Source organism: Hyla sarda, chromosome 4 (genome assembly GCF_029499605.1).
Source record: "Hyla sarda isolate aHylSar1 chromosome 4, aHylSar1.hap1, whole genome shotgun sequence".
Taxonomy (NCBI): domain Eukaryota; kingdom Metazoa; phylum Chordata; class Amphibia; order Anura; family Hylidae; genus Hyla; species Hyla sarda.
The window spans coordinates 239294999-239314958 of record NC_079192.1 but is presented as its reverse complement, the minus strand read 5'-3'; the positions used below and the strand labels follow the sequence as shown (position 1 = coordinate 239314958).

General features: G+C 38.0%; 1 protein-coding gene across 7 annotated transcripts in view; it reads right to left on the bottom strand.

Moving 5' to 3' along the window:
* The window catches only part of CADPS2 (calcium dependent secretion activator 2), a 707505-nt gene that overhangs the window by 104028 nt on the left and 583517 nt on the right, over nucleotides 1-19960 (bottom strand). For 4 of the 7 annotated variants that reach the window (XM_056573789.1, XM_056573790.1, XM_056573792.1 and 1 more), the window contains 2 exons: nucleotides 17614-17761; nucleotides 6447-6521 (listed from right to left, as the gene is read on the bottom strand). In XM_056573789.1, coding sequence (XP_056429764.1) covers nucleotides 6447-6521; nucleotides 17614-17761 — 223 coding nt within the window. Of the gene's footprint in view, nucleotides 1-6446; nucleotides 6522-8332; nucleotides 8348-17613; nucleotides 17762-19960 lie in introns of all 7 variants that reach the window. The other 3 variants (XM_056573788.1, XM_056573791.1, XM_056573793.1) reach the window with 1 other exon arrangement.

Below are 19960 nucleotides of genomic sequence, written 5' to 3'. Positions count from 1 at the left end.
GCATAAAGTGGCATGGTAGGGAGCCCCATGTTATTCAAAAATTCCAGTTTAGGGTTAATATCAGTAGATTTTTCTGATTCTGCACATGCAAAATACTTTTTGACTGTAAGTGTGCGTATGAATGTATTCACCTCCCTGAAAGGTCTGATATAAATCAAAAGTACTGAGTGGTGCGAAACGTAACCTTTTTCTAGAACCGAAGCTTGTTCTTTTGTTATTATGCATGCTGATAGATTTACAACAGTGAACTGAACAGATAAATCTTCCGGTGGAGTATTCCCATCATATAAGGCTGTCAATTCTTCCTGTTTCTGGTTCGCATGCCGTCGGTGCTTGCATCCCGCTCTGTGTTTTTTGGTTCTGCTCTTTTTGGTTTGTATTTTCTTCTTTTCTTCCTAGTTGTACCCATCATGTTTTTTGAAGCCGCATTGTAAGTTGAAGTGCCATGCTCATGTTCGGAGGAAGCCTGACGGGAAATAATGTCCCTCTGTCTATGTCTGTTAAAATCACGATCTTCATCCAATCCCTCCGTGCAATAGTCGGTTGTGTCGTTATCTGACGATGAGAAACTGAATTTTTTTCTGGCTGCTGGTTTGGAGTAATAATTGTGATGTTTTAAAATGGGTTGGGGTCTATTGTCTTTCCTTTGCCACGTATAAACCGTATTGTTAGAATAATTATTCATGTCCCTTGTAAATGTAATCTTTTTAATTGTAGCAATAGTATCCGATAGTAGCGGGAATAGATGCTCTCCTTGAACGTCTGGGGAACTGGCTTGTAATCCATACTGTAATAACATCATATGGTATGGAACATATATAAACGACCTCCTCCTAATATGCCTGGGTTTGGAGGAGAACAAGGATGATTTGAAAAATGGCAAATTAATTTCCTTGATGTTACCCTGGTTGGAAATGGTACGACACATATGATTGATACTAGGATGTTCCGTAAACTTACAGCGGGGAATAGTATTCTTCATGCCCGCAGCGGTCACCCTAAACATACTACGAAAAAACTTCCAATAGGGAAATACATCAGGGCAAAGAGAGCCTCATCGAATGAGGCATACTACGAACAGGCGAGAGCTGATATTACCAAAAGGTTAAAGAAAAGAGGTTACAATAATGCTATACTTACAAGGGCTAAATCAATTGCAGACTCAAAATCTAGAGAACAATATCTACATAATCCATCTGTGATAGATCGATCCGAGTCCCTCTTTATCCCCACCCCTTTTAGTCGTAACTTTGATCAAATCAAAACTATTATTAAAAGGCATATCCCTGTCCTTTTACAGGATGATGATATGGCTAGGCTTTTGTCAGGAGGGGTGAGATGTGTGGCTAAGAAGGCTAAATTGCGGCGTGCTATTCTATCTACCAGCGATTTTCCGGCAGAAAGATCTACAAATACATGGCTTCATACAACTGGAAGCCATAAGTGTGGCTTTCAGTAGTATGAAGCCATGTATTTGTAGATCTTTCTGCCGGAAAATCGCTGGTAGATAGAATAGCACCCAGCAATTTAGCCTTCTTAGTCAATCTCACCCCTCCTGACAAAAGCCTAGCCATGTCATCATCCTGTAAAAGGACAGGGATATGCCTTTTAATAATAGTTTTGATTTGATCAAAGTTACGATTAATAATTTTATAAACTGTTTGTATATTGTGAGACATGCAGGGAATGCAAACTTCAATATATAGGATGCACAGGACGCGAATTAAAAAGATGCATTTATGAACACCTTTCCACTCATATAAATTTTTCCTCCCGATCCATGTCTGGACTTACCAGACATCTTGTGGAAAAACATGAAGGGAAAAGCAACACCATATACATTCAAGGCATCGAGAAAGTCCCTTTTCCCAAACAGGGAGGAGACTGGATACATGCCCTCTTTACCAGGGAGGCTTTCTGGATCCTTAGAATGGGGACCAGAGCTCCCTCAGGCCTTAACTATAGAAATGACCTTATATATTTTTATTGATTTCTCCAGTATGGCAAATTTGTGCCTTGCGACTAGTCGTTTTGATTGGATCTGTGTTCACACCATGCGTTCTTTACCAACATTCCATAACAAATCTTACATGATGTGTTATGCTTAACCTTATGTGTACTATACATATTGGGAAGTATATGTTTATACCCCTGTTTTCAATACGCGACATTGTATTGTGTCATATGTATCGTTCTCATCTATTTTGTCTACATCCTCAAAAGAATACTGCATTTTGTATCGTCTGGCTTCATACATTTGCATCCTTTAACTAGCTTTGTCTTTTTTAGTCAGAATAGCAGAAAGGATTTTTTTGGATATGTGGTCTGTTGTATTCTTTCCAGGCCACTTTTCACACCATGCAGTTGCTGTGCTAGATGTGTTCAATCCAGATTTTTTAAATTTAAATCTATATATATATATGTATTTTTTTGCTTTTGTTGTTTTGTTTCTGTATATTGCGAAATCTATATATATTCTTTCTTATGTGCGTCTCCTGTATATTTTCTTTGCTCAAGTATATAGTTAATTGCTGAGCAATTATGTATATCTATTACTTTTGCATACATCCTGGTTTGAATATTTAAAATATGGTGCTGTGTCATACATACCATCTATGTTTTCATTTCAGTCTCAATTATGCTACATGTATCATTTTGTCTTTTTATAGTTATGTGAAATATATTATGCGAAAAAGAGGCGGGGAGGTCTTTTCACGGCGGGCTCTGACATTGTTCAGTAGGTATTTAAACCCCCGTGTGGCATGGTACCAGTGCCATGACTAAGAGCTTATGCTCGAAACGTGTTGGCGTTTCACTCCTGTTTTTATGAGTGACATGTCACTTGCCGCTATGGTGGCTTACCATTTTTAATGTGTACGAATAAACGTTAAGTTTTACTGGATTTTGCCTATCGGGAGCTGGATTTTCCTTTCCTTCACTTTCCTGCTACTACCGGGTGAGAGCAGTCCCCTGCATCCGTGCTTCCGGACCTTACAGAATGGTGCCTGTTCCGCATGAAGAGTTGGTGAGCTGATCTACTACTGTGGTCTTTTGTACCCATTATATTTTAATAGTTCGGATATTTAGGCACGCGGTGATACCAAATATGTTTATTAATTGTATTTATTCTTTCTTCCACTTTTTGGGGGTGAAATGGGGAAAATCCCATTTTTTTTTTTTTTTTACTTTAAATTTTACACTTTAATAGTCCCCATAGGGGAATATTTATAGAAATAATTTGATTGCTATTACTGGTCAGTGCTATGCATAGGGCATAGCACTGATCAGTGTTATCGGCTATCTTTTGCTCTGGTCTGCTCGATCTCAGACCAGAGCAGGAGACCCGCGGAAGGCAGCGGAGTCAGTTAAGGGGACCTCCGTCTGCCGTTCTGGATGATCGGATCTCCACGGCAGTGCTGCGGGCGATCTGATCATTCATTTTAGTGACCGCAGCGCAGCAGATGCCGTTATTTGTATTGATCACGGCATCTGAGGGGTTAATGGAGGACATGCGCGCAATCGCGTATGTCAGCCATTACCGGCGGGTGCCTGGCTGCTATCAGCAGCCGGGAACTGCCCCACATGACCCAAGCATCGCTCCGATGCTCGCAGTCATGTATAGAACTGTACGTCCTGGTGCGTTAAGCACCACCGCACCAGGATGTACATTTACGTCCTGCGTCGTTAAGGGGTTAATAGTTTAATTACTACTTGGTGAATCATATATTCTCTTTATTGTGTCATACCTGGAGCTATGTGACAAATTTTAAAATTTGTCTTTAGATCCCATAAGCAAACTAAAATAATTAAAGGAGTTTGTTATGTTACTAAACATTGATTGTTGCAACCATAGAACCTGTGCAAAATATGACCACAGTGAGCTGGGACCTTTCAAACTTGTGTTTTTAATTTTCCCCACAATTAATGTTTTTTGGTTGTGCTGTACATTTTATGTTAAAATAAAAAGTGTAATAAAGTATAATTGGCAATATGGATCTGTTGATGGAAAAATAGAAGAGTTATGTCTCTTAAAAAGGCAAAGAGGAAAAATCTAAAAAAAACAAAACAGAAAGTTTTCAGTGTCCTAAGGGCAAAATGGGCTGTGTCCATTTTTCTCACTAAATATATTTCCAAAGGTGCTAATGATATGAAATTTTCCCCAGATGTTGTTAACAACCCAAGTAATCCATACAAACAGAGATATCAAAACAAACAAGCTCAGACGTTTTGTATAATAATGTGTATTGATTTAAGGAAAAAGAACGCATGAAGAAAGGGAGCTGCAAAAAGGTATGGAAAGAGAAAAACAGCAGAAATGAAATGTATCAATAATTATAAAGCAATCCAGCCCCTTGTCAGTGCAAATTAATATCAGCTGGCTCATTCCTAACTGATGGCCTACATAAAGGTCTTACTGCCAAGGTGTCACACAAGACACATCTCATGATGTTGCAAAACATAACAATGGCATTTTTAAGCTTCTGAATGATCCAGTGAGTGTTTGGGCCATAAGGAAGAAATGGAAAAACTAATAATAATTTCATCATAAATTTGCCTTGACAACGTGCCCTTCACAAGAATGTTGACAGTGAAAAGTGAAAAATATAATGAGAAAAGTTGCCCAAGAGCCAGGATCCACTTGTGGAGAGCTTTAAAAAGACCTGGAATAAGCAGGTACTGTTGTATCAAAGAAAACACCAAGTAATGCATTCCACCTCTGTAGCCTATGGCCCTCATTTACTATTGCAAACTCGACATGTTTTGTCAGGTTGTGCGCCAGATTCTGTCGCATTGCGCCAGAAATTCTGTCTACGCCAGAATTTGCGCCAGAATTGAAAAACCCCGACTAAATCTTCATTTTGCTAAGAAAACCCAGAAAAAGGTACGTGGCCCCTGGGAGAAAGGGGGCATGGTCTCCAAAAAGGGGCGTGTTCCTGACATTTTCACAAAAACCCAACAAATTTACTAAGGTTTCCACATAAAATGTGGTGGATTTGAGCTGAAGAAAACCAGAAAGATCAGAGCATGTGTAAAAAAAAGCAAAGTGTATAGAAAGTGGAAAATGTAGGGAAACCTTAGTAAATAATGTGGAAAATAAATTGTAGGGGATTGAAACCCACAAAGAAACCTACACAACACTCTTAGTAAATGAGGGCCTATATGCACACTTACTACACAGGATTCCATTGCTGGATAAATAAAACATGTTGGAGCTTGTTTGCTGCACAACCTATAGAAAAACGTTAATGGGGTATTCCAGGGAAAAACTTTTTTTTATATATCAACTGGCTCCAGAAGGTTAAACAGATTTGTAAATTACTTGTAAAAAAATTACTTTGTAAAAAACAGATTTGTAAAGATCATGGTGCAAAGAAGGAGCCCTCATACAGCCGTGTTTACGGAAAAATAAGAAAGTTATAGGTTGTCAAAATAAAGGGATTTTAAACACACTAATTTGGCTAAAAATTGCCCCACAGAAAACATGTCATTTCTACCATAAAGTATACAGCGTGAAAACGAAACCTTACAAAATGTGCAAAACTGTTTTTTTTTTTCAATTTCCCCATACAAATAATATTATTTTGGTTCCCCCATACATTTTATGGTACAATAAGTGCTGTCAGTACAAAGGACAACTGGTCATGCAAAAAAAAAAATAATAATAATAAAATGAAAAAAAAAAAACAACAAGCCCTCATATTGGTCTGTGGATGAAAATATAAAAGAGTTATGATTTTTAGAAGGCGAGGAGGAAATAACAAAACTGCAAAAATAAAATTGTCTGTGTCATTAAGGCCAAAATGGGCTGCGTCCCTAAGGGGTTAAACAAAAAACAAACAAAAAAAACTACTTTTTAAATGTTTTTAAAACTATGTTTAAAGTCCCCCTAGAGGATTTGAACATGCAATCGCTTGTGCAATACATATGTATTGCAGTGAACTGTCAAAGTGCATGTCCTCTATTACACTCTGCCAATGGCAGTGTAATAGGAGATCTATAATCCCAGCCTCAAAGCGGCCTTCAGAAGGCCTGGCTGCCATGACAATCGATGGGGACCTATTGGAGATATGAAAGGACTGAAATTTGTCACAAAGTCGCCGAGATGCCACGGTCACTATAGACCACAGCATCTAGGAGGTCAAACCTGGTAAATTCCAGCAGCTTCTGGCAAGTGTACACCCACTGCATATGGAGCGGACTCAGCTCTTTAGGCCACTCCATATGTCCTCTCTGATGTGCAAGTACATAGAAATGCAGGAACTAGTTAATAGTTAAGCTTTGTAATGTTCCATGTTGCTAAAATGTATGACAATAGATTTAGCATTACATATTAGTAACACTGTGGGGATTCAACTCACCATCTGCATTTACAGAAATAATAATGCTAATTTCTATTTACAGCATAGACAAAAATTATAGAAAACATATAATATTGAAAAACATACCTTAGAAACCAGAAGGGAAATTATTTCTTTAACAGTTTCTTCAATTAAGTCATCAATTTTAGAATGGTACTGTTGCTGCATTTTAAAGAAATGTAGTATTATATCACTAGATAGAACAAAAAGTAAACATGAAATGGTATTTTCGCTACTTTCAGTGTATTATTTTGAACACTAGCTGAATAGAACCTTGAAAATGATCCATCCAATCAAGACCCTTTTATTCTATGTGGTACATTTTCCCATGTTCGATGCAGAGTTAAGCAGCTAATGGGGTTATTATTTAGATGAATTGATTTCCCATTCTCATTCAAGAGAAGGAATGTGAAGGATACTTTTTGTGTTCCCTACAATTAAGGAAGAAGTGCATTTTTCAAAAGCCTTGGTCTAGATGGTTAGCAAAAAAGACTAGAAAAAGATTCAATTAATACATCGCTTGCCTCACTACTTGCTTTCATAAGTCAGTCTAAATGTGCTTTAGACAAAAATGGGATTCTATTTATTCATCCGAGAAATCGGCACATGAAGCATTATATTTTTTACAATATGTTCAAACAAATATGCTACAGAAAATTCACAAACTGAAAAAAAAAAAAAAGACAAATTAACAAATTTGATAAATAGCATATCCAATCCTTATCCATTGTAGGAACTTCTTTTGTTGGGACCAAACGCATAGTTAAAGAAAAACTCAAAGCGGGACATTTATCATTGTTAGCTTTGGTGAGCAAGCTCTGAAGGCATTTTTTTTTATTTTTTTTTTGCTTATTTGCTACATATTTATTATACTATCACAGGGGTTTGATAAGTTTGGAGCACATAAGCAAAACAAAAAAGTTGCAGCTGAGACTTATGTGAGACTTTTTTTGTGACTTTTTAAATTTGCTCACGTATGGGAGTTTTGTAATCTAGGCCAGACCTGGAGCAGACTTTTTTTTTGCCTTCATGTGACTTTCACACATCATAAATTCGTGACCACTGCAAAGTGAAAACTATTTGTAACTTTATGCTTACCCAGAAAAGTCACACAAAAAAGTGCTTAGGCGCATGTGCGACTTTTTGTGCGCCCGGAGTAAGCAAATAAAAAGACTCTAAATACCTTGATAACTGCCCTCCAAAGTGCTCAATTAGATTAGATTACAATTTTTAGTCTTTAGATTAATCCCCTTCAAACAAAAACAAAATTACAATACAGGGTGGGCCATTTATATGGATACACCTTAATAAAATGGGAATGGTTGGTGATATTAACTTCCTGTTTGGAAACTGTTCATCTAGGAATGCTCGGACCTGACACCCATAATGTGGTGGTGCACCATCTTGCTGGAAAAACATTGAACACATTTTATAAGTGGTCATAAACTAGTAAATAACGCATGAAAGAATAAAGTTATGTTAAAACCAAGCACATCATTGTTTTTCTTGGGAAATTCTCAATAAGTTTGATGTGTCACATGACCCTCTTCCTATTGAAAAAACTAAAGTTGGATTCAAAATGTCTGACTTCAAAATGGCCGCCATGGTCACCAACCATCTTGAAAAGTTTCCCCCTTCACATATACTAATGTGCCACAAACAGGAAGTTAATATCACCAACCATTCCCATTTTATTAAGGTGTAGCCATATAAATGGCCCACCGTGTAGTTCATTTCATCACTGCTCTCTCTTCAAAAAGATAAAAAATATTGTTAGACAGGGAAGAAAAATATAGAAGGTACTGTAACAGCCTCTCTGATAATTTCAACAAATAGGCAAACCGGCTTCTTGAGGTTCACTATAGATTACCTACTTATGAAGTTCCTATCCCCCTCCCCAAAAAAATAAAAAACGTATTAAAATTACACGTGTATATTATGGTATACTGGGATAGTAGTAAGCAAGAACTTACCCACTGTTTAGAAAACTGGATGTTGAAATGTAAAGGCCCAATAACAGGTCACCAAAGGCACATAAACATAAAGACAATGAGTAACTTATGGAACAATAAACAAGGCAAATGATAAAAAAATTAAAAAAAAGGATGTATTATAGTTTTTTTTTTTTCCATCTCATAACCTGATGGCATATCACAAGGATATGCCACGACTCTATAATTGGTAGGGTACCAACCTCTGGACCCTCAACAGTTATATTTATAAAGGCAACACATCAATGGTGCAGTGGTGTATCATGATGCTATGAGATGGAAAAATGTATTTAATCATAAAAACCCACGTATTTAACTAAATAAAAAAGGTAACATCAATAAAAGGTAAAAATATGCAGAACACAAAAGGAAAAAAGAAATTAAACATAATAAACCACACTGAGCCAAATATTTCTGTTAGATCTTACAGGGGATACCTTCTAAATGATAACAGAATACCGTAAATAGCAGACTGCCACTAAGTCAAAAAATAAAAACATGTTCATAGAACTTTTGGACTGTGCTGTGACTTGCCACTCTTCACACAAGCACCTTTCACACCATCCAATATCTGCATCCCTACAATTTCAAGCATTCATTACTGAATGCCAAATGTTTTTAATCTACATCAATTATAATCAACAAGTGAAATCTACCATCTTTTGATACTCAGTAGAATGCACTATAGGGACTAGAAGTGGGCACTGGCTGTCCTCAGAATCCCCTCCCAGAGTTTATCCAGGCAAAGATTTTATAGTGTGCACAGACCATACAGGTTGTGTTTACAGCATCTAGTGCTTGTGATTATTGGCAATTTTTAAAATAGTCTAACTGGCAGGGCTGCAATGAGGGTGGTACAACCCATACTCCTGTAAGGGGCCCTGAGCTTCGGGGGCCCGGCCTGTCTTTTTTTTGCTCGTCAGTGAGTGACTGCTGGGGGGCCGCTACTGTACACTGCTCGCTGACTGATTGACTTACTAAATACAGTCAGTTAATCAGTCAGAATGCAGCAGCACACCGCTGTCGCACACACCTCCAGGGCCGGCAGCCACTGCCTCTTTAAATCTGCAGTGGCCGGCGGGAGGTACTACTTCATCGCGATAGTGTCCTCTATATGGGGGCACAGCTCTGTCCCCTGAAAGAAATTTCTCCCTCCGCCAGGCTGGTCCATCACCGACCTCCACACCCTATTGCCCGCCCGCTCGCCAGTAAAAAATAAAAAAATAAATTGCAGTTCACACAGCACTTCTTTCATCACTGCTCTTGCCCGGCAGCACTGTGAGCGCCCAACGCACACAGCGTTCAATATGCGCCAGAAGCTGGAGTGACAGGAAGGAGCCAGCAGCTTCATCCTGTCATTCCAGCCCGGGCTTCTTGTGTGGCAGCAGCTTAGCAAGAGGCTGTCCTCACAGGAAGCAGAGAGAAGAGGAGTGACAGCAGCTGCAGGGGAATGAAGGAGAGGTAAGTGATTTTTTTTTCATGCAGTGAAGGGCATCATATACGATGGGGGAGCAATGTGAGGGGGATATTATACAAAAGTGGGCACTATGAGGGGATAATATATGATGGGGGCAATATGAGGGGGATAACATAGAAGGGTGAGCAATATGAGGGGGTAATATAGAAAAGGGAGCAATATGTGCAGCATAATATATACAATGGGGACAAAATGAGAGGGATAATATAAAATGGGGGCAAATATGAGAGGATAACATACAATTGGGGGAAATATGAGGGGGATAATATAAAATGGGGGCAATATACAGTCATGGCCGTAAATGTTGGCACCCCTGAAATTTTTCAAGAAAATGAAGTATACACATGTTTATTCCCTTTGTGTATTGGAGCTAAACCAAAAAAGGAGGAAAAGAAGCAAATTGGACATAATGTCACACCAAACTGCAAAAATGGGCGGACAAAATTATTGGCACCCTTTCAACATTGTGGAAAAATAAGATTGTTTCAAGCGGTGATGCCCGGTATTAACCCTTCAGATGCAGTGATCAAAGTTGATCACCGCATCTAAAGTGAAAGTAAACTTTGCCGGTTGACTCAGTGGAGCTGTTCGGGACCGCCGCGTTGAAATCGCGGTGTCCCGAACAGCTTACAGGACAGCTGGAGGGTCCCTACCTGCCTCCTCGCTGTCCGATCGCCGAATGACTGCTCCGTGCCTGAGATCCAGGCAGGAGAAGTCGAGCGGCGATAACACTGATCAATGCCCGGCTATTGCCAAGATCAGTGTGTGCAGTGTTATAGCCCCCTATAAATGTCTGAATTATAAAAATATATCGTTAATTAAACCGCACGGTCTATGGCGTACACGTAAAAACATTTCAAAGTCCAAAATAGCGTATTTTTGGTCACTTTTTATACCATAAAAAGTGAATAAAAAGCAATCAAAAGTCCAAACAAAACAATAACGATAAAAACGTCAGATCATGGCGCAAAAAATGAGCCCTCATACATCCCGATATGCAGAAAAATAAAAAGTTATAGGGGTCAGAAAAGGACATTTTTAAACGTATACATTTTCCTGCATGTAGTTATGATTTTTTCTAGAAGTACGACGAAATCAAACCTATATAAGTAGGGCATCATTTTAACCGTATGGACCTACAGAATAAAGTGAAGGTGTAATTTTTTGCACTGCACAGAAACGTACAAGCCCCCAAAAGTTACAAAATGGCATTTTTTCTTCACTTTTGTTGCACAATGATTTTTTTTGTTTCGCCATGGATTCTTGGGTAAAATGACTAATGTCACAGCAAAGTAGAATTGGTGGCGCAAAAAATAAGCCATAATGTGGATTTTTAGCTGCAAAATTTTTAAGCGTTATGATTTTTAGAAGGTGATGAGGAAAAAATGTAAATGCAAAAACGGAAAATACCCTGCGTCATTAAGGGGTTAAACTCACCTGGGAAAGTAACAGGTGTGGGCAATATAAAAATCACACATGAAAGCAGATAAAAAGGAGAGAAGTTCACTTAGTCTTTGCATTGTGTGTCTGTGTGTGCCACATGTAGTATGGACAACAGAAAGAGGAAAAGAGAACTGTCTGAGTATAAGAGAACCAAAATTGAGGAAAAATATCAACAATATCAAGGTTACAAGTCGATCTCCAGAGATCTAGATTTTCCTTTGTCCACAGTGCGCAACATTATCAAGAAGTTTGCAGCCCATGGCACTGTAGCTAATCTCCCTAGGTATGGACGGAAGAGAAAAATTGTTGAAAGGAGTAAATGCAGGATAGTCCGGTTGGTTGATAAGCAGCCCCAAACAAGTTCCAAAGATATTCAAGCCGTCCTGCCGGCTCAGGGGGCATCAGTGTCACTGGAAACAATCCGTCGACATTTAAATGAAATGAAACGCTATGGCAGGAGACAGATGTGACCAAGATAGAGCTTTTTGGTAAAGCACATCATTCTACTGTTTACCGAAAATGGAATTATGCCTACAAAGAAAAGAACACAGTACCTTCAGTGAAATATGGTGGAGGTTCAATAATGTTTTGGGGTTGTTTTGCTGCCTCTGGCACTGGGTGCCTTGAATAAGTGCAAGGCACCATGAAAACTGAGGATTACTACGGATTTTTGGTCGCACTGTACAGCCCAGTGTCAGAAAGCTGGGTTTGCTTCCAAGATCTTGGGTCTTCCAGCTGGACAATGGCCCCAAACATATGTCAAAAAGCACCCAGAAATGGATGGCAACAAAGCGCTGGAGTCGTCAAGTGGCCAGCAATGAGTCCAGATCTAAATCCCATTGATCTTAAAATTGCTGTTGGGAAAAGGCACCCTTCCAATAAGAGAGACCTGGAGCTGTTTGCAAAGGAAGAGTGGTCCAACATTCCAGCTGAGAGGTGTAAGAAATGTATTGATTATAGTATCTGTTATAGGAAGCAAATTGTTTCAGTTATTTTTTCCAAAGGGTGTGCAACCAAATATTAAGTTTGGTGTGACATTATGTCCAATTTGCTTTTTTTCCTCCTTTTTTTGGTTTAGTTCCAATACACACAAAGGGAATAAACATGTGTATAGCAAAACATGTGTTACTATAATCCTTTTCTGTGAGAAATACTTCATTTTCTAGAAAAATTTCAGTGGTGCCAACATTTACAGCCATGACTGTAAGGGGCATAAATATACTATATGGAGCAATGTGAGGGGCATAATATACTATGGGGGTAATGTTTCTGGCATAATAACCTATGGGGGAAATGTTTGGGCCCGCTCATCTATAGGGACAATGTTGGGGCCTTATACTATACAGATGCATGGAGGGATCTAATACTATCTGTGGCAGTGTAATAGACATAGGGGGTTTGTATAGAGTTGTGGATTTTGCTGTAGCGAGGAGCCTAAAATGGTTTGTCTGGCAGATTCGGTGGAGACGAGCTGTTGTTGGGAGATGTCTTCATGATGACCCAGGACAGATGGAGAAGAAAGAAAAAAGTGAGCGACTTCGACCAGAGAAGACGGGACCCTGTGTGTATGTACCTGTAATCACTTATACAGTGTTCAGAACCTGTGTACAGCTGGTATCTATTTCTGTATGGTCACTGTATGGGGGAGATTGGTATTTGTATAGTGATTTTTATTCAATAACAACATGGCAGTATTACTTAGTGGTAATGGTAGTGTTCATGGTGAGGCGGAATCATTTGCCCCTTGTGTTATTGGTTATACTGGTCTGTGTATAGTGATTTTTTATATGAGGTTTAGCCTAGGGTGGCAGCCCTGGCCGCTGCACATTGAGGGGGCATTAACATATATGAGGGGGAATTATTATGTATGGGGGATGTGTACAGGGACATTATTATATATGGAGCAATGTGAGGGAGCATTACTTTATATGAGGGAAATGTACGCGGGTATTATAATGTATGGGGCAATGTACGGGAGCATTCTATTATATGGGGGCAATGTGAGGGGGTATTATATGTATGGGGGCAATGTGAGGGGGTATTATATGTATGGGGGCAATGTGAGGGGGTATTATAATGTATGGGGGCAAAGTACATGGGCCAAATTAATGCTATACAGGGGCAAAGAAGGGACTACTATATAGGGCAGAGTGATAAATATAGGAGGTTTGTATAGAGGTGTGCACTTTGCTGTAGTGAGAAGCCTAAAATGTTTGTCTAGCAGATTCGGTGAAGACGAATTGTGATCGAGAGAAATCTTCATGATGACCTAGGACAGATGGAGAAGAAAGACAAAAGTGAACGACTCCTATCAGAGAAGACGCCCCGTGTGAGTATGTAACTAAAATGACTTATGTGGTCTGCAGCACCCATGTACAGCTCAAATCTACTCCTATATAGGGGTTATTGATCTTTTGTATAGTGTTTTTTATTCAATAACAATATAGCAGTGTTAGTCAGTGGTAATGGTAGTGGTCATGGTGTTGAGGAATTATATGTCCCTTGTATAGAGTGTTATTAGTAATACTGGTCTGTGTATAATGGCTTTTATTTCCTTACAGTATGGTGGTAGTATTATTTAGTCACTGCAGAATCAATATGGAGTGGGGATATTATTTTGTGTTTCTAAGCCCGATAGTAAGATAAAATCCAGCGTGTGCCACAGTTAGGGGGAAGGGGGGGGGATTTGGGGGGCAGACTACAAGCTGTGTAAGGGGCCCCAAAATTTCTTATGGCAGCCCTGGTAACTGGACTAAAAGTTGTCTGCAAATTAAGGCATTTTAACAAAAACTATGGGGGAGATTTATCAAAACCTGTCCAGTTGCCCATAGCAACCAATCAGATCACAATTTTTCTTTTTCAAAAATGAAAGAAGCGATCTGATTGGTTGCTATGGGCAACTCATCAAGTTTTCCTCTGGACAGGTTTTGATAAATCTCCCTAAATGTTTTTTTTTAACATGCGAACATTCTGGCTTTGTCAAACTTACCTGAAAAGTAAATTAAGTTAAATTAAGTAAATTACTTTAATTGATGGAAAGTTAGTGTGGTGGACCCTGCTGTTAGTTTCCCTTTAACACTCTGTGCTCTGTGACATATTCATCCGGAGAAATGTAATCCTATGTACACCATGCATTGACTGTTAAGGTGATGATTGCAATCTCTTATGATCCTTTAATAAATGTTCACAAAGTGTGTTTTTTCCGACATTTTCCAGTGGTTTGGGTGAAATTGCTAAAATGTTGAAAAAAAGCACACCCTGTTAACACAGCCTTACCTGACCTGCTGTCCCATATAAAAAAAAAATGGGGAAATGTCATTGTTTTCTTCAGGCAGTTACCTTTATATGTTTTATTAGACTGGCATCAGACAAAAGGTATAACGAAAGTTCTAACAAACTTATTGGCAAATTGCTTTCATCAAACCCTCCACTTTGAATCTATTTAGCCCACTGTAACATTTTTTTTTAATTAAGTGTTAGTTTCACCAATTTTTTTTTAATTTTCCAGGCATATATCTTTTCAGTTATCTATCCTGATGCTTTGCCTTCTTCTTCAGTCTTCCCATAGGTTTCCCTTTAATAACCTTAAACTTTGTTTATACGTGAACCAAGTTTAACATAAAGCTGACTGGGAACCACCAACATCTGTTGCCACACTCTGTGCTGGAATATTTTTTTTTTTTTAAATAACTGAAGTACCCCTTTAAGTGGTAGCTATGGCTAGGGCTACACTGCGACCATTTGTAGCACTACAGATTGATTTTAACTATTGAGTGACAGCAGCAGCCCACAGTATTGCAGACAGCTGCAGCTCTAGCTCGATAGTTAAAATCAGTTTGTAGCAAAGTATTTTCAATCAAGACTATATAGAAAGTTACTTAAGTTTGCATTTAGGGAACACTTTAAAGGGGGTACTCCGCTGGAAAACTTTTTTTTTTTTTTTTTTAAATCAACTGCTGCCAGAAAGTTAAACAGATTTGTAAATAACTTCTATTTAAAAATCTTAATCCAAAAAATCTTAATCCTATCAGCATTTATCAGTTGCTGTATGCTCCACAGGAAGTTCTTTTCGAACTTTTTTTTTCTTTTTTTTTGTCTGACCACAGTGCTGTCTGCTGACACCTCTGTCTATGTCAGGAACTGTCCATCGCAGAACTGTCCAGAGCAGGAGCAGAACTGTCAAGAGCAGGAGCAGAGTTCTTTACACAGACAAAGGTGTCAGCAGAGAGCACGATGATCAGACAGAAAATTAACTAAAAAAATAAAGAACTCCCTCTGTAGTATAAATCAGCTGATAAGTACTGGAAGGATTAAGATTTTTCAATTAATTTACAAATCTGTTAACATTCTGGCACCAGTTGATTTAAAAAAATAATTATTCCACTGTAGTAAAGGGAACCTGTCACCTGCTTCATGCTGCCATGGGCAACAGATACAGGCAGTGGGATGCCGAGACAATATAATCTACTCAAATGCTTTGGCGTTTCATAGAAATCATAGATTTAAAAAGTTATCTGGTGAGTATGCACAGGAGGCCATCCCCATACCGCAGGCCTTGAGGGACACGTCTTTCCTATACTTTCTTAGGGAGAGATGTGTCACCCAAGGCTGGCGATGCAGGAAGCTGCTGCAAGGACCGCCTCCATTCAAAACTTACATTGATCCAATGGTTTGTGCAGCAGGAAACAGATGACAGGTTCCCTTTAAAATAAGTGCTTTATTTAAGTTGACAACTCTTTAGTTGAGACCATGTTTTTGTTAAACTAGCCAAGGCCAACAAGTTTGATAAGGTTTGTGAACACTTTCCTTAATAACGGAAGAATCATTTGTATTGTTAGGGTAGGGTCACACATAGCGCATCCACAGCGTATTTGACATTTTAAGAATGTAAAGGGATTTGGTAATTTTTTTCCCTTAAAATTAATGCTTCCATCACTTTTTTTTCCTCTACTTTATCTGGAACATATATGCTAGTAATTGTAATAATTCACTTTCATTTGTTTGAGATATATTTCAGAAAGAAAGAATGTTCAATTATTATATAAACAATATTTTGCTTCAGATCAGTGATTTCTGTATCTACAACGCAGGAAGAAAACTATGTGGACATTCTCTAAGTGTGGTAATTCCATCATTTTGGATAAGCACTGGAATTGGTCCTATTTTCAAAACGTCTGACCTACCTAAAATTTTTCATTTTACAATGTCCATTATTACTATTACAGTCCATGGTCAGTAAATTAAAGGGGATATTCAGGAATTGAAAAACAGACCTAATTTATTTCAAAGACCGCTTCCTGTCTTTCTCCACTTTGGGTGTGGTATTACAACTTGGTTCTATTCACTTCAATGGAACTGAGTTGCAGAACCACACTCAACCTGGGGACAGACAGGGAGTGGTCTTTGAAAGAAATTATCGATGTTTTTTGATTCCTGGATAACCCCTTTAAGAGGTGATCTCATTATGGGAAATCGGAATATATTTCTAAGACATGAAAGTTTCTTAGACCTGACTGGGGGCCAAAACCTGGGGGTATAAATCCCAAATTATCAGTAATAGATATTTTTATCTGTTAGTATAAAAAAGTAAGCAATGCCCAAAATAATAGCCAGAGGTTAGTAGTATAAATGATTAAATAGAGTCCAAGGGAATGACCATAACTATAACACAGTAACTATGAAAGTATCAGACTTCAAACCACATTTTTAACTTCAAACATCATCATTTTACTTTAAATACAAATAAACATTGTGAAAATGAATAAATACACAGCTTTCCTTATTGTGCACGGTTTCTCAGTTACATCAGCTAGAATTATTAACAAGCTTCTCAACAGACGCACCTCATATAACATCTTGGATGTATATCAAATTGGAGTGATAGTATTTTGGTTTATTTTCAGAATCTCAGAATAATTTACAGGACATGGACTAGTGTATTTGCAGCCTTGGATGTAAATAATGAAATCTAGCTCTGCATAGATCCTTAACAAGATAGGAATTATAGAATATTCAAGGGCTAGTACAGGGAAAGATACGTATTTTTCAAAATTATTCAGTGCTGTTTGCAAGTTTAATGTCCAAGTAAACTCTAAAATGCTGACTAATAGGATGTTTCTATCAGGTTAATGCATGCTTTAAAATGGATGATCAAGACTAGATGTGCTATCAAATATAACATACCTACTTATAAAAGCACATAACTAAGCACATAACAATATTTCTTTGTCCAAATGTTAAATATTGTACACTGCTTCTTATGCAACGTATTCCCAGAGTGGTCCCTTATTCTCTTCCTACATAGCAATTCTAAACTGAGGCACAGATATGTTAACATACTTACCTCTTGTCCACCATCAAGGACGCACAGCTTAGAGCACTGTTTTTTGGCATCCACCAAGACATTAAACATTGTACATACTGAGGCCGGAATACGCAGGTCTGTAGATTTACTTGTTCTTTGTAGTTTAACTTCAAATGCAGTTCGTGTCCTATGTAATAAGTTGACAATTTTAAATTATTACAAAAATGTTCAAAACTTTTAACTTACAGAGTTGCAAATTGCAAATTCTTGAATAGGTTATCCAGTGTTTTCTTAAAAACAAAACAAATAAAAAACAAAAAAATAAGAGAAGAGAAAGAAAAAAAAAGTTTACTTACTTAGCCCAGTCCCTTGCAGCTCCTGTTCAGCTCCATTAATTCCCTCGATTTTCACTTTTTTCCTGCAATGCTCAGTCAGTCACTGGCCAAGACAGGACACTGCTGTGGCCAGTGATAAACAGGCAGGTCCTGCTCCAAGCATTCGACGGAGCCGAATAGGATCTGCCAGGAACATCCTGGGAGAACCCTTTTAAGATCAAGACTATCTTAGGCCTCCAGAGCCAAAGTGTTAGTATTTTGCCATTGAAAAAATTGTATGTGGGTTCTTTTCTGGAAGAAGTTGTTTTTATTGCCACCATTATGCAGGTATGCATAATTTAGTGATTTATCTTTAATTGTTTTGTGGGAGGAATATGGAAATAGAACAGTAACTCTACAATTTATTTGTGTGATTTTCATTTTAAATTTATGTCATGTACTGCGTGGAATAAATAACATGCTCTATATATATATATATATATATATATATATATATATATATATATATATATATAAAGGTCAGTACAATTACAATGATAAACATATGACAGTATTTTTGACACATATAATATTAACACTATTTTGGGGATACATTGACAAACATCTGGACACACCTGAATGAATGCTGTTTTTCTCAAGATACAAAACATTTAATTTTAAGGCTTGTGGCTTAGCTGCTTGAAATCAGTTTTATACACTAATATAAATATTGTAGCTGATGCCTATGTATGAATAAATTGTAAGTTCTGGAGGACACTGTTTAAACCATGTTTGGGCACGAGGACTCTTCCAGTGAAGGTACCTGCGTCTTTCCTTCAACAAGCCCAATCTGTCCTTTCACATCCCATATGGCAAAACAATAAGCCAAGGACTGCACATTGTGTGCTGTGACGCCACAGAAAGGCAGGTGGGCTGGGGACACCTGACGTCAAAGATTACTATCAGGCCTGAATACTAGCTTAATCTAAATCGGAGATGGCTTCGTAAAGGCAGGAATTACAGCGCTGAACCAGGCATGAAGTCGTGAAAGTAGGTTGAACCAGCTTGAATTTAATTACCAACAATGCAACACGTTTCGCTGCACATGTGCAGCTTCATCAGGCAGCCTTAAATCACCTGTCAAACTTGTACAAATACTGCCACTTGTGAACACCGTCAATTCTATGACTGCTAACCTTTCACATTATATTGATCTTTTTTTTTTTTTTTACAACCCTACGTTATAACATTAACTTCATATTTAAAAGATTCCACACAACTTATCCAGGAAATTAATAATCTTTGTTTACCTCCAAACTATTCCTTTCTGACACTAGACGTGTGCTTCCTCTATTCAAACATAGATACATCTTTAGGTATTACGGCTATAGATTTTCTTCATGATTACTCTACTCTCAGTAACAATGAAGTATTATTTTTGTTGGATGCAATATTTTTTATTTTAGAACATTATGTATTTTCTTTTCATGGGGCTATTTTTAGACAGACCAGGGGATGTGGGATGGGGACTGGATCCACCCCCAGTTATGCTAATTTATTCATGGGGCTTTAAAAAATTATGTTTGTTTTTTTCGTCGTTATATAGACGATTTATTCTTTATTTGGTGCGGCACACAATCACAAGCTGAAGGATTTGTTAATGAATTAAACGGTAATCAATGGGGAATTCAATTTACTATGTATTTTTCAAATGAATCCGTACAGTTTTTGGATCTTGAGATTTTGAGATCTTAAATAAACCAAATAACTACTAAGACTCACTTTAAAGAGGTAGATGTAAATAGCTTTTTGAGCTATGACAGTGCAAACTATTCAAGCTGGTTGCGGGGTGTCCCCTATGGACAGTACTTGCGCATCCGTAAGAACTGTACTCTTGATGAGGATTTTGATGCGCAGGCAGCTGTCCTTAGGGGATGTTTCAAATAAAAGGGGTACCCCAAACATCTTCTATCGGAAGCATACAAAAAGGTAAAAAATAAGAAACAATCTGAACTAGTCATTCCAAAAAAAAAAAAAAAAAAAAATTATATAAAAAAAAAACTGACAACTTC